The sequence below is a fragment of the Diceros bicornis genome, chromosome 24 (genome assembly GCF_020826845.1).
Source record: "Diceros bicornis minor isolate mBicDic1 chromosome 24, mDicBic1.mat.cur, whole genome shotgun sequence".
NCBI classification, from domain to species: domain Eukaryota; kingdom Metazoa; phylum Chordata; class Mammalia; order Perissodactyla; family Rhinocerotidae; genus Diceros; species Diceros bicornis.
In genome coordinates this window covers 49136628-49163660 of record NC_080763.1, presented here as the reverse complement: position 1 = coordinate 49163660, position 27033 = coordinate 49136628, and the positions used below count along the sequence as shown (strand labels likewise).

Below are 27033 nucleotides of genomic sequence, written 5' to 3'. Positions count from 1 at the left end.
CCTCTCAGGGCAAATCAGTACACTGACATTCTGGTTTACTATGGAATCATCTGAATCTAGTCAGAGTGTGGTTACTTGGTCCACTCATGGGGGACCCATAAATGTATTTCTGAGCCTGCAGTGCTGAAGGCCACATCCCCAAATAGCAAGCTCACAAGACCATGAATATCTTCATGTGAAAGCTCACTAGAGCCAAAGTGTGGTTGCAAGGATCTGGTAATCATTCTTTACCCCAACCTCTCCACCCAGCTATCCATCCACCTGCCTGTTCACACGTCCATCAAACCATTCACCCCTACTGCTCTATGGATGCATTTATTCATCCTTCATCCTCCATGCCACTCTCCCATCCACCTGCCCATTCATCCATCCAACCATCCACCCACCCATCCAACCATCCAACCAATCATCCACTCATCCACCCACCCACCCACCTACCCATCCATCCATCCAACCATCTGTGCGTCCACCCATTCATCCAACAACCCATCCAACCATTTGTCCATCCATCCATCATCCACCAACACACCCCCTCACTCTCTGATCCATTTGTCAAACCATCCTACTTATGCATCAATTCATTTTTTTGTCCATTTATCCCCCATCCACCCAGCCACCCTCCATCCATCCACCCTCTCAGCAGCCCGTCCTTCATTTGGCAGTCCTTCCGGAGTGACACACTCATTTCCCTCCCCACACTTGAGAGGAATTTGCTGTGTAGTCCTCAGGTGGAATACAGTGAATGAGATGATGGATGAACAGCGTGTCCTCAGCAATCTTTTAAAGGAAAGCAGTTTTTTTTTTAATTGATGTTTTAATAGTTTTTAACATTGTGAAATTTTGGGTTGTACATTTTTGTTTGTCCATCACCATATATATGCCTCCCTTCACCCCTCGTGCCCACCCCCCACCCCCATTGCCCCTGGTAACCACAATACTGTTTTCTCTGTCCATCTGTTGGTTTATATTCCACATACGAGTGAGATCGTACAGTGTTTGTCTTTCTCCTTCTGGCTTACTTCACTTAACATAATACGCTCCAGGCCCATCCATGTTGTTGCAAATGGGACGATTTTGTCTTTTTTTATGGCTGAGTTGTATTCCATTGTATATATATATACCACATTTTCTTAATCCAATCATCAGTTGAGGGACACTTAGGTTGCTTCCACTTCTTGGCTATGGTGAATAATGCTGCAATGAACATAGGGGTGTATAAGCCTCTTTGGATTGTTGATTTCAGGTTCGTTGGATAGATTCCCAGTAGTGGGATGGCTGGGTCATAGTGCATCTCTATTTTTAATTCTTTGGGGAATCTCCATACCGTTTTCCATAGAGGCTGCACCAATTTGCATTCCCACCAGCTGTGTATGAGGGTTCCTGTTTCTCCACATCCTCTCCAACACTTGTTATTTTTTGTCTTGGTGATTATAGCCATTCTAACGGGTGTGAGGTGATATCTTAGTGTTGTTTTGATTTGCATTTCCCTGGTGATTAGTGATGTTGAACATCTTTTCATGTGTCTATTGGCCATCTGTATATCTTCTTTGGAGAAGTGTCTGTTCATTTCCTCTGCCCATTTTTTGATCAGGTTGTTTGTTTTTTTGTGGTTCAGTTGTGTGAATTCTTTATCTATTATGGAGATCAACCCCTTGTCAGATGTATGTTTTGCAAATATTCTCTCCCAGCTGGTGGGTTGTCTGTTCATCTTGATTCTGGTTTCGTTTGTCTTGTAGAAGCTCTTTAATCTGATAAAGTCCCACTTGTTTATTTTTTCTTTAGTTTCCCTAGTCTGGGTAGGCATGTCATCCGAAAATATTCCTTTATGACCAATGTCAAATAGTGTGTTGCCTATATTTTCTTCTGTGAGTTTTATAGTTTCAGGTCTCACCTTCAGGACTTTGATCCATTTTGAGTTAATTTTTGTGAATGGCGATAGCACATGGTCCACTTTCATTCTTTTGCATGTGGCTGTCCAGTTTTCCCAACACCATTTATTGAAGAGACTTTCCTTTCTCCATTGTATGTTAGCACCTTTGTCGAAAATTAGCTGTCCGTATATGTGTGGTTTTATTTCTGGGCTTTCAATTCTGTTCCATTGATCTGTGTGTCTGTTTTTGTACCAGTACCATGCTGTTTTGATTACTATTGCTTTGTAGTATGTTTTGAAGTCAGAGATTGTGATGCCTCCTGCTTTGTTCTTTTTTCTTAGGATTGCTTTAGCTATTCGGCGTCTTTTGTTGCCCCATATAAATTTTAGTATTCTTTTTTCTATTTCTGTGAAGAATGTCATTGGGATTCTGATTGGGATTGCATTGAATCTGTAGATTGCTTTAGGTAATATAGACATTTTAACTATGTTTATTCTTCCAATCCACGTCCATGGGATATCTTTCCATTTCTTTATGTCATCATAAATTTCTTTCAATAATGTCTTGTAGCTCTCGTTGTATAGGTCATTCACCTCCTTGGTAAGATTTATTCCTAGGTATTTTATTCTTTTTGATGCAATTGTAAATGGTATTATCTTTTTGAGCTCTCTTTCTGTTAGTTCATTATTAGCATACAGAAATGCAACTGATTTTTGTAGATTGATTTTGTACCCTGCAACTTTGCTGTAGTTGTTGCAGTCTTCTTTTTCATATGACTCTTTCTTACGTCTGTCTTCAAGTGCTGAGAAAATGGCATGACACTTAAAGACATTTGATCTCTGGGTTTGTTTTCAGAGTCTCCACTGACCTCTTCTGTCAGCGCTGGCCTCTCTCAGCCTCATTCTTCCTCCAGCAGTGTCTCTCCTTCCCTTCAGCTGGAGGTCTCACAGGCGCCCTCCACAGGCGTGTTCTCATGTCCTACTGCACTACCCCGCCCCGCTGGCTGCGCTGTGCATCCCCCACGCCAGAGGTGGTGCTGGTGGTGGGGTGTCTGATGGGGGTGATCTTTCCAGAGCCTTCTATTTATATCCCTCCTACTTTGAAAAGCCCTCAGGTGCAACTTGACCCTTTATGTATTTCTTGACTCTCTCCCGTCCCAGCCCCACCCCATCCAGCTCTCCTGGATCCTTTCCGACCCCAGTCGAATCAACCTGTCCTCTGTCCCAGCACACCCTATCACATGCCATCTATTGCAGCCCCAGGCCCGGGGTCCCCGGAGAGCAGGACAGTGCTGGGCTCAGGGCTGTAATGGAGCAGGTGCCAGGAACAGTCCACAGAGGGGGCAGGAGGGACCCTCTGTCTCGTGCCCTCAGAGCAGCTCCGAGTCGTGGTCCTGTGCCCGCACACCCCTGGCCTGGAGTATGTAGTTATTATCCCGATGTGCGGATGGAGCAGCACAGGCTCAGTGAGGGGAGGGTTTCCAGCCGAGGCTCGGCTCTCCGACTTTGCCCCCACCATATTCCTGCCTGTCCAGACGCAGCTCTGGCTCTGTTCTGAGGATGCTGGTGGGAGCTGCTGCCGGCCTTCCGGCCCTGAAAGCAGCCTTTGTGGTGACCGCCAGGGTGACCGCCTTTAACTCCCAGAATTTCTTTTCAAATCCGACAGCACTGGATGGCTGTGGGGCAAAGCAAACCCGGACACAGAGGCGGCTGCCGTCTGTCCCCAAGGTGACAGCAGGTGGCCTGCAGCCTCTCTCTGGGCTCCCACACATGTACAAAACATAGCCAGACTTTTTATGTATAAAAACAGGGTAACACTGTACACATTACTTTGCAATTTGCTTTTTAAATTTAACTCTGTGACAGATACTCCTTCAAGCCAGTCCCCACAGACCCGACTCCTTCTGTCTAATACTGTATACTTTCCCCTCACGAGGAGGGACTAGAATTTATTCAACTTCTCCCTGGTTTATAAACATTCTGGTTGTTTCCGTCTTGGCCTGGTACAAACTGTTGTAATAAACATTCACGTACATATGTCCTTACAGAATGGAGCTTGTCTGTTGAACCACAGCTTCTGAGCAGCGGCAGAGGCAGGTCAAAGGTCAGGCGCAGACCTCGGCTTTTCTTGGCACCACCAGCCTCTTCCCAGGGACGCAGTAGTTCCACCTCCCTGCGAGGCATGCCAGAAGCGGACGTGGGCGCCCTTTTAAAGCTTTGGTATTTAACTTTTGTTTTGATCTGCGTCTTCTCACTATTAGAGAGAGTGGGCATCTTTTTACATTCTTGCTTACATTTCTACTTTTGTGAATTATCTCCTTGTGCTTTATTTTTTCCATTTGCTGAAGTTATTTCTACATTTGGGGAAGTAAACCTTGCCTGTTTGCACAGTTGCCAATGTTTTATCTCAATCTGTTGTTTGCCTTTTGACTTCGATAGTAATATATTTTATTTTGCCATCGAGGATTTAAAATTTTTATATGGTTGACTCTTTCTGTCTTTTCTTCTATTGTTTCTGGACCCCCTGTCTGGCTGAGAAGGGTCACCCTCTCCTAAAATTATGCAAGTAGAGTCTTCAATTTTTTTCCTATTAAAAAATTTTTGTGGGGGCTGGCCCCGTGGCATAGAGGTTAAGCACAGCACGCTCAGCTTCAGCAGCCTGGGTTCAGGGGTTCAGATCCCAGGCATGGATCTACATCACTCGTCAGCTGTGCTGTGGTGGCGACTCACATATCAAGTGGAGGAAGATTGGCACAGATGTTAGCTCAGGGCTGATCTTCCTCAGCAAAAAAAAAAAAAAAAGAAAAGAAAAGAAATTTTTTATGCATTCTGGCCTTTTAAAACATAACGAGTTTGTTTTTGTATCGGTTTGAGGTACGGGGTTAAAGACAGGTTTCTTCGTGATGGCCAGTCACTTCGTTGTGAAGTGAGCCCTCTCTCCCTCTAGAATGGAAAGGCTGCGTTTTCCTACAGTAGGTCCCCATACAGGCTTGAGTTGGTTTCTGGTCCATCTCGCTGTTTATATCCTATATGCCACCTGTTTGTCTACTAGGTTAGCACAGCTTCATGGGGAAGCTTAACATTTAGCAAAAAGTTCCAGCAATCATTGTTTATTAATTCTTTATAACTAAACTTCAAAATATTGTATCTAGTTATTAAAAATAGGAGTTCGGTGGGGAAGACAGCACCTCCGCAGATTTCTCTGGGAACGATTGGCGTTTCAGTGGTGCTTAGACGTTTCTTCCAGGAACTCGCTCTTTCTCACGGAACATCGGTCCTGTTTTGCGTCCTTCAGTGAAGTTGATTTTCTTTGGCCCAGACCATGTGTCTTTGCTGTCGAATCGAGTCTCCTCTAGTTCATGGATTTTGCAGGGCAAGTGGGGTTCCATTTCTGGCTGGCTGTCGGGGTGCTGTGATGAGCCACATGGAGCCCCCGAGATGCCCGCTACCCACCTGCTGGTGGCCATTATCTGTGTCCCCCTTGGTGAATTCAGGGGCAACTGAGGAAGAGAGCTCCCTTCTCTGAGGTTTTGACCTCTCCCGGGGGAGGCAGCCCACATCAAGACGCTGGGCAATTTGGGGGTACAAAGGTGAAGCCCCTGGCCCCAATTTGGGATAATTCTGAAGGGTCATCGCTGTGGGATTGGCTGGTTCTTTGTTGCCTCTGTGTCGCTGAGCAATTTCTCCCTTGGCCCAATCCTGCTACTCTTGGTTGCTCACAGATGTGATTCCAACAGGACCTTCCCCCTGCCCCCAAATCCCCCTGCCCACAAATCTCAAAGCCCAGTGTCTGTTTCCCAGGAGGCTTGACCCAGAGGTGGTCCTAGGAAGCAGACGCTAACATGGGATTTGGGGCTGGACCAACCTCCAGTGGGCCAGTTGGCACTGGCCTCCATTGCTGGTGGCTGGTAGAGAGGTGACAGACTCCATCACATCAGGGACACTTCCACCGTGGTGCCTGGGGTATACCATCAGGGGAAGGAAATGCACTGGTTGGTGCTCCCTCTCAGTAGCTCGACAGGTGGAGGGAACGTAATTGCAGAGCTGTGGGATCAGGTGGCTGGTGCTGGTGCAATTGAGGCCCCAAGAAAGACTTGGAAGCTGAGCACGACTGATCTCCAGTTGAAGGCCAGTTATGCACGCCAGAGGGCCTCCTGGAAGCCTATGATTGGAGGATGGAAACGGCTGGGGACCTGGCCTGGACTTAATTTTGAGGAGACAGGTTCTGGACCTTGGCAAGTCTGCCCTGTAAGCATCCAATTCCACAGTGATGCCCGTTTCAGAAGGGAGGGACTCATTCCCCCAACTGCCATGAGTGCCCCCTCTTCCCTTGCTCTGATGAGGGCACACCCAGTCCCTCCCAGGGCAGCCACTTCCCCTGACTGGTCAACACGTGGCCATGAAGGCTGTCGGCCCATGATGCCAACTGTAGGTGCCACCGAGACCTCGTCTTGGCCCCTCTGCCCCATCCTGCTTTTGTCTTTCTTTCCCGGCTGCTGGTCACAAGGCCTTCCCAATAACCCTCCTGTGTTGGTCTCTATCCCAGAGTCTGCTTCCCAGGGGGCCAAACCTGGGACGATGTCCTCAGACATCGCGGCTCCCCAGGTTCTCTTGAACCCTCCGGGCCTTCGGAAGCGGTCCACTCCCCCATTAAAAGCAGGTGCCTCCCCTGGGGATGAGTGTTGTCCTCGGGATGCTGAAACCACGGCCTGGGCAGCTTCAGCAACAGACATTTATTCTCTCATGGTTCTGGAGGCCTCTCTCTCTGGAAGTGACCCCCCATCCACTGAGATAGTAAACCCAAACCCATGTCAAATCCTGGTAGGAAAGGCAGAGATGAGAACCACCCTTAACTTAAAGGATGAGGGAGGAGTGTTGTCCCCATCCTCCACATCTAATTCACCAGTCTGGCCCCTGATAAACTGGATGGGTTCTGGAGGATGACAGGGGACTTCCACACACAGCCAAGTAGAAATTGAAACTGCAGCCCCCTTTAGATGTGGCCGCTTGGACAGAGCAGAATAACATGTCCCCCAGTACCTGACATTCAGCCATTGATCTGGTGAGTATGTTCTTTTCCATCCCCACTAGAACAGTTTACATCCACGTGGGAGGAACCACAGTGTTCACTTACGGTCTTGTGCTGGGGCCATGTTATCTCTCATGTCTCACCCGTCAATGTAGCTGAAGGGACTGGACATACTTCTTACTATCACAGAAGTCCACTGTCTCAGTGACATCACGTTAATGTGACTTGAAGGAACAAGAAGTGGCAAGTATACTGGAGACCTTGTTGGGATGCATGTGCTCTACAGGACACAGGAGCCCACCACATCAGTGTCTTTTCAGGGGCCCAGTGGTCTACAGTGCGCTGGGACATCCTCCACGCTGTAAAGAACAAATTACTGCACCCTGCACCTGCCACACTCAGAAGGAAGAGGTTCAGCACCTGGAGGGCTCCTTGGGTTCTGTAACTCATATGTTCCACGTCGGGGGTCCTACTCTCTCATTTACTGGTGACGTGGAAGGCTGCCAGCTTGGATTAGGTCCCAGAGCAGGAAAAGACCCTGCAGAAATCCTAAGCTGTGGTACAGGCAGCCCTTGTGGTTGGGCCATACAAATGGGAAGATCTTATGTCAGTGGTATTAGAGGTATGTATGGTGGAAAAAGATGCTATGTGGAGTTTATGATAAGCCCCAATGGGATCATCACAATGTGGATCCTAAGGTTCTGGAGCAAGGCCCTGCCATCTACAGAGGAGAACTGAATACCATTCATGCAACAGCTCCTGGCTTGCTACTGGGCCCTGGTGGAGAGAGAGGGCCTAACACCGGACATCAGCTGACCACACAGCCAGAATTGACCCATAAGAACTGGATTCTATCTGACCCGCTGGGCCACAAGGTCACGCCCACCCAGCGGCAATCAGCCAGAACATGAAAATGGTGTCTCTAGATCAGGAGCAGTCACTGTAAAAGGTCACAGGTGAGCTGCATGCGCAGGATTCTGTTGGTTTCTACCAGGGAAAACTCACAAGAGAAAGGTTTGTGAGACAGACGGAGCCCCACCTCTGATCCTGGCCCCAAAGGCAGAGGTGAGAGGAGATCTTGCCAACAAGTAGAGCTTCAGAGAAGCTGTTCCCTGAGAGGGTGGACTTCCTCTGTGCAGCATGTGGAGCTGGGCTGCCCAAGCCGGGGACTCTAGTGTGCTACTCACGCCCCTGCAGGACAGACGTACATGCTCCTCCAGCTGCCAGAAGTGTTGGCTGCTAACAGATAACAACCAGGACTCTCTAGAAATTGCTGTCTGCCCAAGGAAGCTGCCCACCCAAGATAATCCATCCTTCCCAGGGCCAATCCCTTGACTGGAAAATGTGAGGGTATAAAGACGTGGCCCCCTTGCCTCAGCTCGGGACATCTCCAGGGGACCATCCAACTCTCAGAGTTTCCCAGGGGATTGGCTGAGGCCTCTGTTACGTTGCATCGCTATCCAGTGTCCCCCTCTGTCCAGTCCTACTGCCTCACTTTGTCATGTGTGTGGCTGCATGTAAATTTCAGAGTCTCAGAGTCTGTTTCCCAGGGAACCTGACTTAAGATACTAGTATAGAGAAAGGCTATTGAATTTTGTATGTTTGTCTTACATCCAGTCATCTTACAAAATTGTCTTGCAAATTCTAATATTTTTATAGAATATCTTGAGTATTCTAGGTTTATAATAATTTTATCCTCCAATAAACATAATGTTGTCTCTTTGTTTTGATAGATATATTGTCTGTTTTCTTGACTTATTTCATTAGGTAGAATCGCCAAACAAATGGTCAATAATAGATGTGATAATGAGAATTCCTATCTCGATTTGAACAGGTACAGATTTTTGATGTTGTTTTAAAGTAATCTTTATCATATTTAGGTAGTTTTCTTCTTATTTTACATCGATTAAAAAAAAAAAGAATGGATATTCAATTGTATGAAATACCTTTTCGGTATCCCTTGACAAAAATTTTGGGTTTTTCTCCTTTATTTGTTGATGTCATAAATTGCTGACAGATTTCCTAAAGCAGAGATGTTCTCGCATTTGTAATAAATTCTATTTCTTCATATTTTCTTAATACATTGGGTTGTACTCAATATGCCAATATCTTCTTTGAAATTTTTTACATCAATATTTGTAAATGAAATTTCTTGTTACTTTCTTTCCCTCACTATTCTAAATAAGGTTTTAGCATTAATTTAATGCTGACTTTAAAAAAATGAATTTTGGAATTTTCCATATTTTCTATAGATTGGAATTATTTCAATAGCAAGGGAATTCCCTGACTTTTGAAGGTTAAATAGAGCTCATCTCTAAAAATGCTGGAGTCTTGTGCCTTTTAAAATGGTAGATATTTGGGCTTGCCCCATGGCTTAGCGGTTAAGTGTGCGCCCTCCGCTACTGGCAGCCCAGGTTTGGATCCCGGGCGCGCACTGACGCACCACTTCTCCGGCCACGCTGAGACTGCGTCCCACATACAACACCTAGAAGGATGTGCAACTATGACATACAACTATCTACTGGGGCTTTGGGGGGGAAAAAAAGGAGGAGGATTGGCAATAGATGTTAGCTCAGAGCTGGTCTTCCTCAGCAAAAAGAGTAGGATTAGCATGGATGTTAGCTCAGGGCTGATCTTCCTCACACACACACAAAAAGGTAGATATTTAATAATCTTTCCAATTTATTAGTTTTCCCATTGGGTCACTTGCCTCTCAATTGTCATGGTCTCTTTTGTTTTGGCCAAGCCCTCAAAGTGTAACACCCCCAGATGTGTTCAAATTAGTCAACCCACCTGATAATGGATGGATGGGATTTCCACTCTTGTCCAAGTGGGGTGGGGGCTAAATTTCCTGAGTGGGTTCCCTTTGGTTGAGTTGGGGTACCCAACAGTAGCAGAAACCCTGAGCAGATTCTCCAAGGGAAGGGTTGCTGTCACAGACCCCTGCTGGTCCTCCACATACACTTTAAAGCAACTGCAGATGGGGTGTGCGATTCATGAAGACGAATTACAAATGGTAACAAGCAAAGGAAGAGATGGTTAACCTCCTGATGACGTGGGGAACCCAAGTTTACACATAAATGGAGTATTTTTTCCATGTAAGACTGACAGAATTTTAAAACAACTGATATTCTCAGTTTTGGAGAGGGTGTCTGTGACATAGAGAGAAGGGTAAGTTTGTACAACATTTTTGAGATCAGTATGGCAATTTCTGTCAACAGTTAAGATGTGCATACTCCATGATCCAGCAATTTCTCTTCTAAGAATTTCTCTTATAAGAAATACCTGCACAAGCATATATATACAAGGATGTCCACTCAACAGTATTTGAAATAGCAAAAACTGAAGACATTAACTATCCACCCAAAGAGTAATAGTTGTGCAAACTGTGGAATCATCATTATTATGGAGTGTTATGCAGTTATTAAGAAGAATAAAATAGATCTGTATGTGCAGGAAGGGAATAATGCTCATGACATATTGTTGAATAAAAGAATCAACCTGCAGAACAGTGTGTACAGTATGAAGATTTGTGTAAATTGTGTTTATGGTCTTAGCAAAATGTCTAGTCCAGGAAAGTAGATGCCAGACTGTTAAAAGTGGTCACCCTGGTAATGTAGCAGGGTGGGGGTGGGGGAATGAGAAGGAGACTTTATCTTTTTATTTTATACATTTCTATAATGCTTGACTTTAAAAATGAGCATATATTACTTTGGCAATAAAACAGAAAAATTTTTTAGTGCCTGAAACAAAAACGCTGACGTAATTTAAACCATTCAGCTGTTTCTTTTAGAAGGAGCAATACTAGGGCTTCCTCACTCTGGGAATTGGACTAAACGTGACTTAGTCTTAAAGGGAACTAGAAAAGGCATTAATTCTATTAATTAATGTGTCAGCAGATTCCATCTTAGCAAAGGATGTCTTAATGAGGTGCTTGGGGCATCCATTATTTATCTTACAAATATCACCTCGGGGCCCTACTTGTGTCAGGCAACATAACAGATGTGCCCGCTGAGGGTGCGGGGCTGGAGAAGCACAAATAGCTCACAGACCCACTCTCCCCTCCCAATCTCTCGTGGACGGCCTCTGCGTAGTTCCACTGACCACAACTTCTCCACTCTCTGTCCCCTTCCCCCATATGACCCCCCAAATGAATAATTCCAGCCTGGACTGCAAACCTCACTCCTTCCCTCACTCTGGGCATCTTGGACACGTCCCTCCAGAACCTCATTCTCCTAGCCTTCTTTCCTTAACGCTAATGGGGAACTGGGGACATAACCAGCCTGTGTGAGGCCCACACAGGTAGCTCCTGGTACCTTAATGGCACAGAGTTAATGGTCTCGATAAGTCGACCTAGCAACATCCCCGTTCCCTCTCCCGGTTTCCATTCCGCATCTCCATCGGTGTACCCTTCCTCCAGCGTGGCCCGCACCCACCCAGTCTCCCGCTTTGTGCCCCGTGCCCGCCAGGAGCTGTCCGTGGTGCTGACCGGAGGCGCGGCCCGCGCTCGGCCCATGCGCACGCGTCCCGGGCGGGGCGCGCAGGACCCGCTGGCGCCGCCACTGCGCAGCCTCCCGCGCGGCCCCGGCCCGGCCTGCGTGCGGCGCCCGGAGTCTCCGGCGGCCTCCGCTCCCGGCCCGCGCCCTTCGCCCCGCGCCGCCCGCCTGGCCCCGCGGCCTCCTCTGGCAGCTTCCTCGGCCCGCCCGGCCCCGCTATGGCGCTCAACAATTTCCTCTTCGCCCAGTGCGTCTGCTACTTCCTGGCCTTCCTGTTCAGCTTCGTGGTGGTCGTGCCGCTGTCCGAGAACGGCCACGACTTCCGCGGCCGCTGCCTGCTCTTCACCGAGGGCATGTGGCTGAGCGCCAACCTGACGGTGCAGGAGCGCGAGCGCTTCACCGTGCAGGAGTGGGGCCCGCCGGCCGCCTGCCGCTTCAGCCTGCTCGCCAGCCTCCTCTCGCTGCTGCTCGCCGCCGCGCACGCCTGGCGCACGCTCTTCTTTCTCTGCAAGGGCCACGAGGGGTAAGTGAGGGTCTCGCGGCCGCCCTGCCCTGACGGACGCAGCCTTCACCCCGGGCACCGTGCCCCGTCCGTGCCCGCAGCGCCCCCAAGCTCTCCTGCCCCAGGGAATGAGTCCCTCTATCTACCCGGCAGTTCTGAGGCCTGAAAATATCAAGCCTGGGCCCTCACACGTCCACACAAACTGCCCTTTGTCTACACGCAGAACCCAGGGACCATGACGATCACCCGTCCTCAGTACACGGCCAGTGCTTCCCTCCCCGAGTGCGCTTCCGGGCGTTCCACCCCCGCCCCTGGGGTGCAAATGTTGCACCGTCATCTCCGAGCAGACCTGGGCCTCCCTCACGGGCTCAGCTGGGCCCACACCCGTCAGCACCGCGGACAGCTCCCAACCCGGGCTCGGGCCTTCGCCCTGCTCTGAGCGGACTGGGAACGGACCAGGCCGGCCAGTGCCGACAAGGCGTACTGGGGATCCTGCCCTCATCCACATCGTCCTGGGAAGGGTGATGGCGGAGGAAAGCAGGAGGGAAGCCCCTGGAGGCCCAGGGCTTGCGCTCAGACCTTGCTGGGGGATGCGAGAGAGGGAGCAGCAGATGTGGGAGGGCCCTGCTTTGTCCTTACCAGCCTCCCTTCCTCCTGGCCTCCATTTTCCAGTTCCCCTTTCCTGCCCTGGCACTGTTCTGGGAGCGAGTGGGATGTGGTTCACAGGGTGGGGTCCTCAGCCGGTAGCCCCCCATGAGCCTCCACACTGTGGGGCTCTCCGTGGAACCCCCACGCTCCAGGCGATGGACTGCTCTGCCCCTAGCAGCCCAGGGCTCCGGCGGAGGTCCCAGGAGGCCACTCCCGCCCATCGCCTGCCCTCACATCCAACCAGGAAATCCAGGCCCTCTCCCAAACTCTACCCCAACCCTCACCCCGTCCATCATTTGTTGGCAGTTTTTAATGGCTCTTCACTTCTTTTGGGGAGCTGGGAGCTAAGCCAGGGCTCTGAGGTGTGAGTGGGCAGAAGGAGGGCAGGCAGGGACTCCTGAGAGCCCTCGGCTTGGCTTTGGCGCAGAAAGAGGGGCCAGAGAGAGGAAGAGGGGTGGCTGCAGGGTGACGAGGATAGGGCTGGCCAGGGCTGTGCAGGGGTGAGGACAGCTGGAGGAGGGGTCAAACCTCACCAACCATGTGTATGGGTCTCCAAGGGCTGCTGTGACGAGGGACCACAAGCTTGGGGCTTAAAACAATTTATTCTCCACAGTTCTGGAGGCCAGAGTCCAAAATCAAGGTGTCTGTCGGCAGGGTTAGTTCCCTCTGGAGGAAGAATCCTTTCTGGGCCTCTTCCTAGCTCCTGGTGGCCTCCTACAGCCCTCCACGTTCCTGGGCTAGGGGCTTTCCCACTCCAGTCTGTCTCCACCGCCACACGGGCTCTCCTCTCTGTTTCTTCCCCTCTTCTCATAACGACACTGGTCACTGGATTTAGGCCATCCCTAGAGCCAGGGTGACCTCATCCTGAGGTCTTTAGTTTAATGACACCTGCAAAGACCCTGTTTCCAAATAAGGTCACGTTCATGGGTCTGGGAGTTAAGACTTGGACGTATGTTTATAGGGGACACGATTCAACCCATGACATGAACGTTCTGGATTTTGAGTCTGCGGGAAGCTGTGCATCAACCTGGGGACCTCCAGGTGCTGTGGGGTGGAGCTCTGCCCACTGTGAGCCCAGGGCAGTCCCAGGCTGGTGTTCTGCAGGTCCCCTCCTCCTTCCCTCATCCCACTCGATGGCTGGTGTCCTGTCATCTGCACCCATGTGGCCAAGCCAGGTGTTACCCTGGTGTCCCCAGGGCCAGTAGGGGCAGGAGAAGCGTCTCTGAATACGAGATGGGTTCTGAGGAGGAGGAGGGGATGGTCAGCACGGTGGGGTAGGTGGAGGTCCCTTCAGTCTGGGAAGCTGAGGGCAGTGGGCACAGGCCATGTGGGGTCCACGGTTCAGCCGTCAGCTCATGCCCGTCATTCCAGCTTCTTGGGTGTCCCTACAAGACAATTGGCCTCAAGGTGTTCAGAGTCCAGCCGAGGAGGACACGAAAGCAGCTCTCTAGGTGGGGCCCAGCCTCTGTGGCTCTGAGTGATGTGAGATTTCAGAGCTGGGAGAGACCACCAGAGGCTGGGAGCAGGGGGGAGCTAAGAGCCCCAGAACCTGCAAGAAAAGAATCCAGGTTGTGCAGGGTTTCACCCGTTTCACACAAATTGGGCAGCAAACCTGGGGATTGCCGTAACAGCAGGTTCTGTCCCTCGTCATCTCGTACAAGGCGTCCACCAGCTCTGTGAAACTGCCGTTGCCGTCCGCATTTTAAAGTCTGGAAGCTGAGGCCTGGCGAGTTTCCGTGCTCCTTCATTGTGCTCATCCTCTGAGGCCAGAGGGAGCTCGTGCTCCCGTCCACGTGTCCCGGTTGGAGGAACATTTCCGGTCTCCTGCCCGTTTGCGTCAGTTCTAGGGACTCACCTGTCCTACCGCCAGTGACCTCTGTCCAGGCTTTGGTCATGGGCAGGCAAGTCTGGGGCCAGCCTTCTCTTTTCTAGGGACATCTGTTGCATAATGTCCTTCTTGGCCATCAGGAATTATTGGCCAAGGCCACATGGTTGGGCAGCCTCCTGCCCCTACCTTGCCCACCACACAATCCAGTTGGCAGCCAGTCAGCGGTGATGGTATCTGTTGAAGGGTCAACCCTTCATCTTAGTTCTGGTTGTAGGACAAGGTCAAAGCTCACATGGACATCCGGGCCACGGCTCTCCCTCAGAAGGGACCCTGGGCTGGATGGACACAAGGCAGGCGTGTGCCCTGTTCATCTCTGTCTGCTCAGGGCAGAGCACAGGGCATGGTGCACAGGAGTCTCCGAATTAGTGTTTGTTGAATGCAGGACAGAAAGATGCTTGCATCCTGAGATCTGCTGCTTCACACCACTCACCTGGCCCTGATATCTTTGCAGGTTCAGATCTGGCCAAGGGGTCAGTCCTCCAAGCTAGCTGTATCAGCGAGTCCTGGATCCCCAGGAAGGTTGGGTCTGTCTCGTCCAGCTACAGGCAAGCTGGTCAACCTGGAGAAGCCAACTCCAACTCAGTTGTTGGTCAAGCTGTGTAGATCAGGCGAGGAGGTGCTGGGTCAGCAGTGGGATTGAGGACAGCCAGGAGGCCGGGAGGGGCAGTTAGAGGGAGCTCGTGTGATGGATGAGGGCCCTCAGGGCCATCCACGGCTCCTGGACATCCAGCTCAGTGAGGACACCACTGCCCCCCTCAGACTCGGGTTTTCAGACGGCCCTGCCTGCTAAGGGTTAGTGTACACACTGATTTTCTTAAGACTAGAGTCCAACTTCAGAGACCACCCAGGACCCCACCGAGACACCCTCCCGCCAGCACCGAGGGCAGAGCCCTGCCCTCTGGTCTGTGCGAGGTGAGCTCGTGGTCAGACACCGTCCGTGGTGCCAGCTCCCTCCTCATGCAGGGGTGTCTCTGTGCAAAGTGGGGGCCCTGACAGCTTGTGCCCAGGAGTGTGAAGGGCTGAGGGGCCATGGGGGCAGGTTTTTGGACAGGGGTCATTCTGGTTGCTGACTGGATGAATGAGCAGGTGAGTCAGAGGCACCTGTGGCTTCCTGGGGTCTTGCCATTTCAGGGCAGACGGACTAGCTGAGGCTGCGTCTCGGCCCTGGTGCCTGGGTGGCTTTGCCTGAGCAGGAGCCCTTTGAGCGTCCATGTGGCAGCAGTTGGTGATTGACGGCTGGGGAGTGCTGGGTTAAAACAACCCATCTGCCTGCTCACACGTGTCCCTCAGCCTGCAAATCGCTCCCAGGGCTTCCTGGGATAGCTGTCGCCATGGAGACGGCACATCCACACAGGCACCCTGAGAGGCCCTAGAAGGATGGAGTTAACCCTACGTGTGCCGGGCTCCCATCCCTGACTGCTGCCCTGGCCAGTCCTTGGGGATGGAGTGGGACGGGGTGGCATTGTGAACTCTGGGGGCCCAGAGCCGGTGAGGCTCTGGACACACCTAAATTCTTCGAAAATCTGTAGAGCTTGGGCAGGTTCCAAGGAAACTGACCAGAAATGGACAAGAGGAGTAGGAGGAGGCTTGACCAGAAGTGACCCCAGTGTGGCGCCCTTCTCTATCTCGTGGAATGGGGACTCCATGCTCTGCTTGTGGGAGGAGACCCCAAAATCCTGCTCATTTAATAAGGATGCGGCTGGAGTGTCTGGGGTCTCCAGACAGTGGGAGGCTGTGTTGTAAACTGCCCTCAGAGGCGGGAGGGGCAGCTTTCTGGCAGGGTCGGCTGCATCAGGCTGTGCTGGGGTTCCCTGAGGGCGCTTCCGGCCACGCAGGGAGCGAGAAGCCTGTGCCTCTCTAGAGCTCGGTACAGATGTGGGGCAAGGTTTGACGCTGGGTGGTCAGCCTGGCTGTCTGCCCTCTGGCCATCTCTCCCCCTGGGAGGTCCGCTGGGGGCAGCTGGCATGTCCGGGAATACCGGGCGCCTCTGCTGGACTTACGAGGACGTTAGCAGGTGGAGGGCCCCTAGGGAACCGGCTGTCCCAGTGAGGTGGCCTTTTGTGCCAAGGGTGGGCTGCTTTGCTCTGCCTGAAGAAGTTCGTCCCTGGCCCCCTGGGACCACCGTGTTCTCCTTGGCTGGAGCGGAGTGGCCATCCAACGCAGAGACACGGGGGTGTAGGCTCTGGGTAACCTCCTGGTTCCCTCGGAACACCAGCTCCTGGGAAGGGGGCTCCCATGGGCTGGGCTTTCCCTGACCCCTGAGCCCTGCCCAGCCCCATGCTGCCCCACAGGGGCACAGCGGGCCCCCGAGCCACAGTGTCCAGGCACTGGAGCTGTGGCAGCTTCCCCAGCCCTGCGTCCTGCACCCCCACCTCCTGTGGCGACACATCCTCGGCACAGAGCTCCAGGCGCCCCCAGCGTGGGGCTCGGAGAGCAACGAGCCTGTTCTTGCCTGGGCGATGGGCTGAGGTCCGTCCTGGGGAGGGAATCCGTGCCCATGAGCACCTCTGGCGGCTACTGCTCTCCATCCTTCACCCGCATAAGCTCCCTCAGTTTCCACAATAACCCAGTGAGGGGGGCCCTTACTACCCAATTTATGGAGGGAGAAATCGAGGCCCACAGAGTGACGTGCTGAAGGTCACACAACTGACAGAGGGGTGGGCCAGTTTCGACACCCAGCTTTGCCTGGTGACGACCTCGGTGGTGGGGTGGGCTGTAGTGTACCCCTCTTCATGGCTATAGCCTCCACCCCTTATTCGGAGCGCCCAGGGCCAGATGCATTTGGCAGCTCAGAGCTGTGTCCGTCAGGGTCGCAGCCAGAAACAGATAGCTCACCCAACTGAGGGCACCGAGGAGGGTGGGTGGCAGAGACTACTTGTGGGCCAGGTGTGGGGCCCTGCAATGGCCCTGTCACCACGCTCACTGGAGGGACCGCCTGGAGAGGAGCGTGACCTTTGGTGGAGGGACATGGCCAGCCTGGGGCAGCCCCTAGGAGAGACCTGGGGATGAGCACCCACCTCCTCTCCCACTCCCAACCATCCCCTGACAGGAAGCTATTGGCTTCCTTCCAGCTACTTCCAGCCAGTAGCTGGGGGTGGTGGTGGTGGGCGGTGGTCATTGCTGTTGTCCACCGGGGTCAGCCCCCTGGGCAGAGGATGGAGTGGGGACATGACCTGAAGAGCAGGAGGAAGACAGCAGCCCATGGATGACCTGCTGGACAGGGGTGCAGAGCACCCCACACACGATGAAACACCCACGGGGCACGGGCAGTGCTGAGAGGCGAGCACAGGGAGTTTCTGCGGTGACGTGACCTTGACCCTGGGCTGGGAGAGCACCATGGGGCCCAGTCAGCTCAGGGGAGGTCGTGCTGCCAGGATGGGTCTCCAGAGGATCTGGGGAGACTCTGGGACTGTGCAGTGGGCGTGGGATGTGCTGGCCTGACGGTTCTCACCTCCGTCACCGTGGCCTCGACACCGGGTGCAGAGCCGCCCATGTGTACGTATGAGCGTACGTGTGCAAACATGCTGGCCAGCCGCCTTCCTGCCTTTTTGGTGTGATCGCTGGGGTCACAGCCCAACTTTGAGACCGTTTCTGTTGCCTCGCCCTCTTCTGAGGCTCTGGGGGTTCCAGCCCTGTGGGGTTGTCCTGCCGTCCGCGCAGTGATGTGGCTGGGGAACGGGCCATTGACGACAGCCCTGTGGATCTTTCCCAGAGACGCAGATAGTCCAGCTGTTGTAAAGCAGCGGGGTGATGCGGGCTTTGAGTCGGGCATGGTGACCTCGGTGAATCGTCTGCCTGTCGGCTGAGGTGACTCCTGGGGCCAGGAGTGCCCCCTTCTTATTCCGTGTCCTCAGGGCCCAGCACAGGGTGGGCGGGTGCTCAGAAAGTGCTTGCCGAGTGAACGAATAAATGAAGGAATGAATGAATGAGCGTGCATCCATCTCCACGCCGTAGTTACCGAGTCTGATGGCGGCAGCTTTGATGTTCTCTTGGCTGATTCCGGCTGAGCCCTTGTTTAGTGAACGTTCGCTGGGAAGCCCGTTTGGTTGATCATTTTCCTCAGATCCGTGCTGACAGCACGGACGTTCACATCAAACCTGCGGCGGGTTAGAGGTGGGTGGGGCTGCTGTCCCGGTCTCCGGTCTCCTCCGCCCCCTGAAGCCTCAGTGTCACCCAGGCTCAGCCAACCCGAGGCTTCCATGCAGGACCTTGAATCTCATGGGGCAACGCAGAGAAGGCGGGATGGTGGATGCTTGCAGGCAGGGTGGGAGAGTCTGCCAACCCCGTACCCCCATGTTGTTAGAGAGCAAACACTGACTCCCTCTGAAGGCACCCCGGTGGGGGCCATGCCCGTGTGGACGCTAGGGAGGCCCTACCCCCGTGGGGCCATGTGCCCCGGCCCTGAGCGAGCTCCATCCTCACAGCCCGGCCTCCTGCTTCCCATGACCCGCCCTGCTCACAGCTTGGCTTTTAGGCTTCAATGGAGCAATCAGAGCAGGGTCACTCGGCAAGCCCCTAACACAGGTCTGGGCCTGCTGTGTTGATGACCATGTGGGGAATGGCCTTGGGTGGATCACTGTGTGGTGAATGACCTTGGAAGGGTGTCTTGCCTTTTGGCATGTGTGCTGGTTCCGATGCTTTGGAACCAAGTGGCCTTGGGTGCAAATCTTAGCCCCACCTCCTCTATAAGACGCGGTGACCATGGTTCCCACTCCTGGGTCTTTGGGAGGATGGGATGGGCAGCCCGGGGCTGGCATGTGGGACTGTGGGGTGAGGGACAGCTGTGGGAGGGAAAAGCAGCCCCTGGTGGCCCCACTCAGCCACATCCCCCAATCTGGGGCCCAGACCCCAGCTGGAAACCCGAGGGTCCGGGCCTGCCCCTCCTGGTTCTGCAGGAGGTGTAGAGGGACCCGGGGGTGCTGGCCCCCAGTGATCTCTCCGTCCTTCATGCAGCTCCTTCCTCTACGCCTTCCTGAACCTCCTGGTCAGCGCCTTCGTGGTCTTCCTCGTCTTCATTGCCAGCACCATCGTGAGCGTGGGCTTCACCATGTGGTGCGATGCCGTCACGGAGAAGGGCACCGTGCCCCACAGGTGCACCTGGACCCCGCCCGCCCCCGCTGCTCCCTGGTTGATGTCTCTGTGCATGAATTCTGTCCTGAGCCCACGGCTTTGCTCATCCCACCAGTGCCCCCCCTCCACCTGTGCACAGCCAGCCAGCTCCTTCCCTCACACCCGCCCCCTCCATGTCAATACCCCCTTCCCAGTTCAAGGAGCCCACAGCTTCACACGGGAGCGAGGCCCCCACGCCCTAGGGGTGGATCCGGGGTGGGGGGTGGAGGCCCGTTAGGTCAGAGATCCCAGCTGCCTGGTCATTGTCACATGATTGGGTGAAAGGGCATCGCAGGGTGGGCTGCAGGTCCTGGAAGGCTAGATGTGGCCCCTCAGCCGAAGGTCCTGGAGATCCCACCCTGCGGAGGCAGAGGCCCAGGCCGGACATGGTAATCAGGGACTTTAGTCCAGGAGGGTTTGGGAGGTGGTGATGGTGAGGAACAGGAGCAGAAGCTTCGGGTAGGCAGGGGTCGGGGATGGAGGCCTTCCGGGCCCTGAGCAGGGGTCAGTGTCTGGCTTGGGGGTGGAGCATGGTGACCGCCTGACCCCTGGAGTGGGGCTGCCGGCTGCCTAGCCCTAAGGGACATCATCCAGTGCCCCAGGCAGGACCCTAGAAAGGCAGGGACCTAGGGTCACCTCTCCCAGAAGCTCCAGATTCTTTCTTTAAGCAACATTAGACCTGGAACCCCAATGTATAAAATGGATGAAAGGGCTGAAGTGGGGGGCACTTGCCTGCTTATCCTGCACCTTTCCCCTGGGGTCCCCGGGTGCCTCTGCAGCAGCCTGGGCACACCCCAGGGGGAAGTGTGAGCACCCTGGGTGGGTGGCTCCTTCTGGGTCCTCATCAGGGCAGCCCCCAGTGGTGGGTGGCGTCTCGCCCAAGCTGAGCTGAGCTCTGCTGCCCCCAGGCCACCTGCTTCCTCACCTCCGAGACCGTGGGCAGGCCCTTGGGTGTGGGCACCCACAGTTTCTTCCTCACAAACATGATTTCCTGCCCCCCAACCCCATCCTCCAGACCCCCAGGGCGTACCTGGGCTGCCGGGCTCCCTCTCCAGGCATCTGAGACCAGGGCGGCCCCGCTGCCCACTGACAGTTTGTGGACCGCATCTAGGGCTTTGCTAGTCAGTGGTGGCCTGTGCCGCCCCGCAGTGCCCCCGTGGCACATGAGCAGGGCCGCTGTGCAGCTCAGTCTGGGAACTGAGGAGCTGGAAGCAGCAGCCCGCACCCCTGCTCTAGAGCCCGTGACCTGCAGTGGGGGCCAGGGATAGAGTCTCCAGGAGAGCAGAGGCTGGCCCTGGTGTCCCCCGCCAGGTCCAGGATGGGGCTGAGTCTGCAGGTTCCCTGCTGCACAGTCGAATGTGGAGGTTCCCATCTGCCACACCTGGGGATAGCCCCCTCACCATTTGGGTGATGCCCACTGCTTCCCATACTTAGTGGCCTGGCAGTCACCTTCCACCCCTGCGTCTTGCTGTTTTAGCTGCGAAGAGCTCCAGGACATCGATTTGGAGCTGAACGTGGACAACTCTGCCTTCTATGATCAGTTTGCGATTGCCCAGGTAGGCGGGGCTCCAGACAGGGAGGGAGGGAGGGAGGGAGATAGGCACTGTTGGGGAGGGGGCCATTCACTGCTGAGCAGTCCCTGAGAGCACAGCCCATTCCACCCCCCCATCGGGGAGGAAACCGTAGTTAAGGACGGAGCCAGGCAGAGGAGCAAGTGAGCACAGCTGAGTGAGTCTACGCTGGGGGAGCAGTTGGGAAGGCTTCTTGGAGGAGGGGACGGGAGGGCTGGAACTAGGAGACTGAGCAGGAATTTTGCAGGTGGATGTGGGGAGGGGCAGGGTGCAGCGTGTCCTAGGAGGAGGGAACAGCATGCACGATCTGCAGAAGCGAGGAGGCCCCGGGGAGTGAGTTTGTGGCTCCGAGCCGCGCCTTGCTGGACATGTACCTGGGCGTCATCCTGGTCTGCAGTGCCAGTCAAGGAGTCTGGACTCTGGTCCTGGCTCCGAGTGGGCGCCCTCAGATGAGTGCTGGAGGGCTCAGGGCTGTCCCCCAGCCAGGGGAAGCCAAGGTGTTGTCTGAGGAAGGGCGCGAGGGGATCTGGCCTGCGAATTTGGAGGAGTCCCCCAAAAGAGGGGACCCTCTTCCCCCCGCCCTGCCCTGTATAAGCTTTGTCCCCTGCCCTCCAGCAGACCATGGTGCAACTCTGGAGACCCCATTGCTGGAACACAGGCATGTCGGGACGTGTCGGTGGTCAGTAAGGGCCTTTCCCTCAGCATCTGCGTCGGTGCCGGGGGGGGCAACACCTATGGCCTGATGAGGGGGCGCCCCCTGAGAGGTGGCTGCTTCCAGCACCAGGCGTAGCTCGCCGGCACCCAGGTCCACTCCTGGACCCCGGACTGGCCTCCCAAGGCCCCTGTTGGCCAGCGGCTGGTCTGAGGACTCTTAGTGTGGCGAGGAACCCTCGGGGGGTGGGGGGGTGGGCTGGACATCAGTGCGACTGAAGGTCGTCTGCTGAGATGGGCTAACACTGCCACAGACACCTTCACGCAAATTTGGTGGAAAACACTTCAGACCTAATTTGCGCCAATTAGATCAAGGAAGGTGGGAGCTGCGTCTGACGACAAATACCCTCAAATGGGCCCCCCTTACTGCGGCTCAGGCCTGGCTCGGATTAAATTGTTTCTCCTTCAACTGTTTGGAAACAGCAGAGAAAGGTCATTTTAGTCCAGAGGCTGGAGGAGGCCCTGTTACTGACGAGCTCTCCTTGGAGCTGAGTGGCCCCAGCTGCCCTGGCCACTGCCCTCCCGAGGGGACCCCAGCCTGCGGGGGTGTGGGCAGAGCTGCCGAAAGCGTTTGCTCAGCCTGGGGTTCGGAAGGGCCGCCGGATGCTGGGAAGTGATGACTGATGAGAAGGAAGCACCTCGTTCCTCTCCCAGCCGATCTCGTCCTTTTCCTGGGTTGGGGATGCACCGGGCGGTGGACGCTGGGTCTGGCCAGCCCCCTGACTCTGCCCTCCTCCCTCTGCAGTTTGGCCTCTGGGCCTCGTGGCTGGCCTGGCTGGCCATCACCATCCTGGCCTTCCTGAAAGTGCACCACAACTACCGCCAGGAGGACCTGCTGGACAGCCTCGTCCACGAGAAGGAGCTGCTGCTGGCCGGGCCGGCCCGCCGCGCCTCCTTCCAAGAGGAGAAGAGTGCCGTCATCTAGGCCGGGGAGCCGGGCCCCCAGATGCCCCCCCGCCCCGGGCACACGGCCTGTCCTGGAGGAGCGGCCGGCGGCTCTGCCTGGGCCCCCACCCCGGCCCCACAGCCTTGCATGTCTCCCCTTGGTGCTGTGTGTAGTGAGTGACCGCTCACCCGAGCGCCCCTTCCCACCATGAGTGTGCCACTGAGGGGGGTGAGGGGCCGGGGCCAAGAGACCTGGGGCTGCGAGGGCCTCCTCCAGGCTTCACGCAGCTGCGACACGCCTGTCCTGGTGGGACTGGCCTGGCAAGCCTCGTGGAAGGACTTCCACCCTCCCAGACCCCTCTGGTGGTCCTCGCTCGGCCCCGGGGCCTTGGCCAGATGCCGTCTCCAGTCCAGCCAGCCCAGGTGTGATTCCATGCACGATTCCACGGTAGCAGCGCATGTCCCCGGAGTGACCCCACCAGCCACAATGACCATGCGCCACTCTCGTCACTCGCTCCTGAGTGGTGTGTGGGACAGGAGTCCCGAGACCTGGGAGCAGAGGGTCAAGTGTGGGAAGGAGCTCATGTGCATCCCCCGCCTTCTGGCCAGGGACCCCCCCAGGGCTGAGTCGCCCTCTTCTCCTGCTCCAGGGCCCCCAGGTGGCCAGACCCGGTCTCAGCATTGAAAGTGCAGGGACAATGGTGAGGCCTGGAGTCAGGTGGTGGCTGCGTGGGCATCCTGGGGAGCGGCCGCGGTGCCCAGGGGGGAGCCTGCTCATTGGTCCCCTCTGTTCCCTGTCACAGGACTTGCCTGGGGGATCCCCGTGTGGCCTGGCTCGGAGCCCTTGGGGCCCCAGCATTTGTCTCACTGTGTGTGGGCTGGACCCGTGCTTGGCGCAGAGACGGGGACATGGGCTTCTGGGGGCACCACCTCGCAGGGACGGGGGGATAGGGCCAGGGGCCACCGCAGGTGTCTGAGTGCACGTGGGGGTCTGAGTGTGTGTGTGATATTAGTGTGCATGTCATATAATGTGCATGCATGCATATAAGTGTGTGAATGTGTGTGTGGGTCTGCGTGGGAAGGTGTGTGAGTGTGTGTGAATGTGTGTAAATGTAAGTGTGTGAGTGCAAGTGAGAATGAGAATATGAGTGCACACACGCACAAGTGTGTGAGTGTGAGCGTGCGAGTGTGTGCACGGGAAGGTGCGGGCGGAGATCAGAGCTGCGAGGACATGTGCATTAAGGGCAGTTCCTCTGACCTCATCCACATGGTGGGGGCTCACCCAGAGGGGCTGCCTTCCAGTCTTACGGAGTCCGCTCACCAAGGCCCCCAGAGAGCACCACCCACCCCCAGGGGCAGGTGGAGGAGCTGCGGGGAACCGCGAGCTCAGTGACTAGGAACCAGGGCGGGGGCTGCCTGGCTGTGGACCCCCCTTGAGGGGCTCCCTTGCTTCCGCACCTACACACACTGCTCTGTTCCTGTCCAGGAGTGGGGCACCCAAGATGGAGCAGACCCCACCATCCCCAGAGGCTCAGTAAGCATGTTAGTTTCCTAGGCTGGCCTGGTGCCTCAGTTTCCTCCCGCTGCTGCCCACCCCCTGCCTTGGGAAAGGAAAGCCCCTGCTTCCCACATCTCCATGTGGCTCTCACCGCCAGCGGCTTGTTTGGTCTCCCAAATGGGGGTCCACGGGGCCTCCAGGGGCCACGGATCGGGGCCTGGGTTGAGGTGCCGGGTGGGGCGGGCAGCCTGGGCCCAGGAAATGAGGCCAGCAGGTCCCTTGTAAGAGTGCTGCTCAGCTGGCGCCTGTCTGGGAGAGAGGTCAGGGCCGGGGGGCTGAGGCTTCTGGCATTTCAGAGGTGCTCTGCCTGGCTGAGAGCACCAGGCAGAGCAGCTGGGGCTTCTGGGGAGGTATTCTGACAGAACCTAAGGTCCCTAAGTGGATGTGGTCTGGCCCCGGCCCCGCATGCCAACCCTAATCCTCCAGCCGTGGGACCCTTCCAGCCCCTGAGAGCTCCTCGCCTGTTCCCAGTGGAAGGTGGAGCAGCGCTGCCTCGTCCCCCATTCGGGCAGCAGCCGTCTGGGCCCTGGAAGGAGGAGCAGGGGCAGTACGTGGCTTCTGGATCCTGAGGGTCCACCAAAGGTTTGGATCTGCCCTCGGCAGCTACCGCTTGTGGATAGCCCCCAGCTGGTGGGGGCAGCCCCTTGATCAGACCAGCAGAGACCTGCATCCACTTGCCTCCGGGGTCGCCTGCAGAGCGGGCTGTCGCTGACCACAGGCCTGTCTCAGGCCGGCTACACGCAGCACCCCCAGACATCATGTCCCGGGAGCTCCCTGGAAAGGGACAGTGGGGCCCCGGGAGGAGGTACCAGGCAGGAGCTGCGTGCCCTTGCAGTGGGCAGGGGAGGGCCCCCTGCGGGGCGGGACAGGCAGGAAGGCAGACGTGGCCCTGGGGCCCCTGAGGTGGGTCCACTCCGGCTCGCTCCCACGATGCCTTGCTTCTCCAGCTGCTGTTTGATGACCCACATTCCTGTTCTAATTCTACTTCTGGCTAAACTGAAAGTAAAGATTCTTAAACTCAAATGTATCTATTTCTCAAAGTCAAGATAAAACCCAAAATGCCTGCACCTCTAATGTGGACGACGCGGACGCGGGCGCGATTCTCTCTGCCTGCCCTCCTCCATCTTCAGCTCATCTTGCCTTCATTGTTTTATCCGCTGTTAATTTAAGATTTAAAAAACTGCATTCGGTGTGTTCCTGGAGCCTCAGGAACTAACTGGGAATCCGGAGTTGGCCTTCCCTCGTGGCTGTGCCTTCACATCTGCGCATTTTCTGGTGGGTTCGATTCTCACCGCCTCCCATTGAGGCATCCCCAGGGGTGAGGGTGGATTTCAAATTTCGGATCTCTCAGGGTTATGGTGGCATCTTGAGGAATATTTTCCCCAAAGCAACAGGGGTCTTAGTCTTGTGGATCCTCCAGAGCTGAGCCTGTCTCTGCAGTGAATAGCCCTGGGCTGAGAGTAGTGGGCCGTGACGGTGGGGTGGGAATGGGGGGCTGCCTCATGCCTCACTGCAGGCCCAGGGGGAGGCCACCCCCTTCCTGGCATCCCCTAGATGGGGCCAGGGCTGGAGGGGGCTGAGCCTGAGGCCTGTGCCTGCCCCGTGGGCTCGGGCAGGTGACTTGACCTCTCCAAGCCTCGGTTTCCCCATCTGGAATATGGGGAATAACCTACCCTCTTCAGGGGGTGGGTGAGATGAGATGGCTCTGGGGGGGCTGGACGAGGGTGTGGGGGGGGTTGGTAATCGTGATGCTGGAGGGGCCCCGAGGCCTGGGGCCTGGAGCCCTCACATGGTCCCCACTGGCCCACTGCTCCTGGAAATGGTCCCTTCTCTGCTGGGCCCCCTGCTCTGGGCTTCCCAAATTCTGAAGCGAGAAGGGACTCTGAGGCCCAGAGTGGCGCTCCCTCAGTGCCCCACCTCTGCTTTAGCCACTAAAGTGAATTCCACAGCAGATTAGTCCCCATTTCCCTCCTTTGAGTAAAAGTCCCCAGACTGAAAGAGGTGGCAGGGTGTTTCAATAGAAAGTCCGTGTCTCCCCGCTTAAGTAGTGGGGACAGACCCTTAGAGAATATCCCCCTGCAGGGGCAGCACGGCGTTGGCCACCCTGTGGACACTTGTCTAAAGGTTGTCCCAGGGGACGTGGCATCTCCCCGTCAGTCCCTCCTGGTGTCTGACTGTCAGCCTCCCTGCTTTGTTCAGGCCTCCCCCTCCAGGCAGGGTCTAGAGGGGCCCCTGGAGTTTGTCACCACATGGCTCCCCTCGGCCCTGTTGTGAGGGCACTGCGTCTACACACAGGCCCTGCAGCGGGTGTGTATTGCAGGCTTGGATCCGGGCCCAGATGGCTGTGTTCTGAAGGTGGTGGGGGTCTGGGCAGAGCCACCCTGCCTCTCGGCCCTTTGCCATCTGCTCTCTGCTCCACACTCCCAGGCAGGTCGGCTGGGGGAGCTGGGCAGGACACACCTCCCCGGGGCGTGAGAGGATCCCCAGGCCTTGGGGACCAGTGTGGGGGTCAGACCTGGGCTTAGAAGATGGCACCCCAACACCACCAACAAAGTAGGGGTGCTGGAGTCCCACTCTGCACACAGCCTTAGAAGGGGCCTGCGGGAAGAAGTGCCCCCCAACCCAACAACCAAACCCATCTCTTCTGATGGGGTTTCGAGGTCCGGGCCCAGCAGGCCCTAAGCAGCAAAGGTCCTGTTTTACCTTCTCCGAGGTCCCACAGATACGGGGCAGAGTGTCCCCGTCTTCAAGGGGCTCCACATGGCC

At 55.5% G+C, this 27033-nt stretch overlaps 1 protein-coding gene across 2 annotated transcripts; it reads left to right on the top strand.

The window, feature by feature from the left end:
* Positions 1-11514: 11514 nt before the first annotated feature.
* Positions 11515-25290, top strand: TMEM179 (transmembrane protein 179). 2 transcript variants are annotated; one of them, XM_058567847.1, is made up of 4 exons: positions 11515-11918; positions 19387-19524; positions 21020-21098; positions 22570-25290. In XM_058567847.1, exons 1-4 carry the CDS (start codon positions 11614-11616, stop codon positions 22747-22749), a joined length of 702 nt encoding a protein of 233 aa, XP_058423830.1. In that variant the 5' UTR covers positions 11515-11613; the 3' UTR covers positions 22750-25290. The 2 variants fall into 2 exon arrangements, 1 of the variants encoding a protein (XP_058423830.1); XR_009223774.1 differs by lacking the exon at positions 22570-25290 and having other exon boundaries at positions 19387-19931; positions 21020-21077.
* The last annotated feature ends 1743 nt before the right edge of the window (positions 25291-27033 follow it).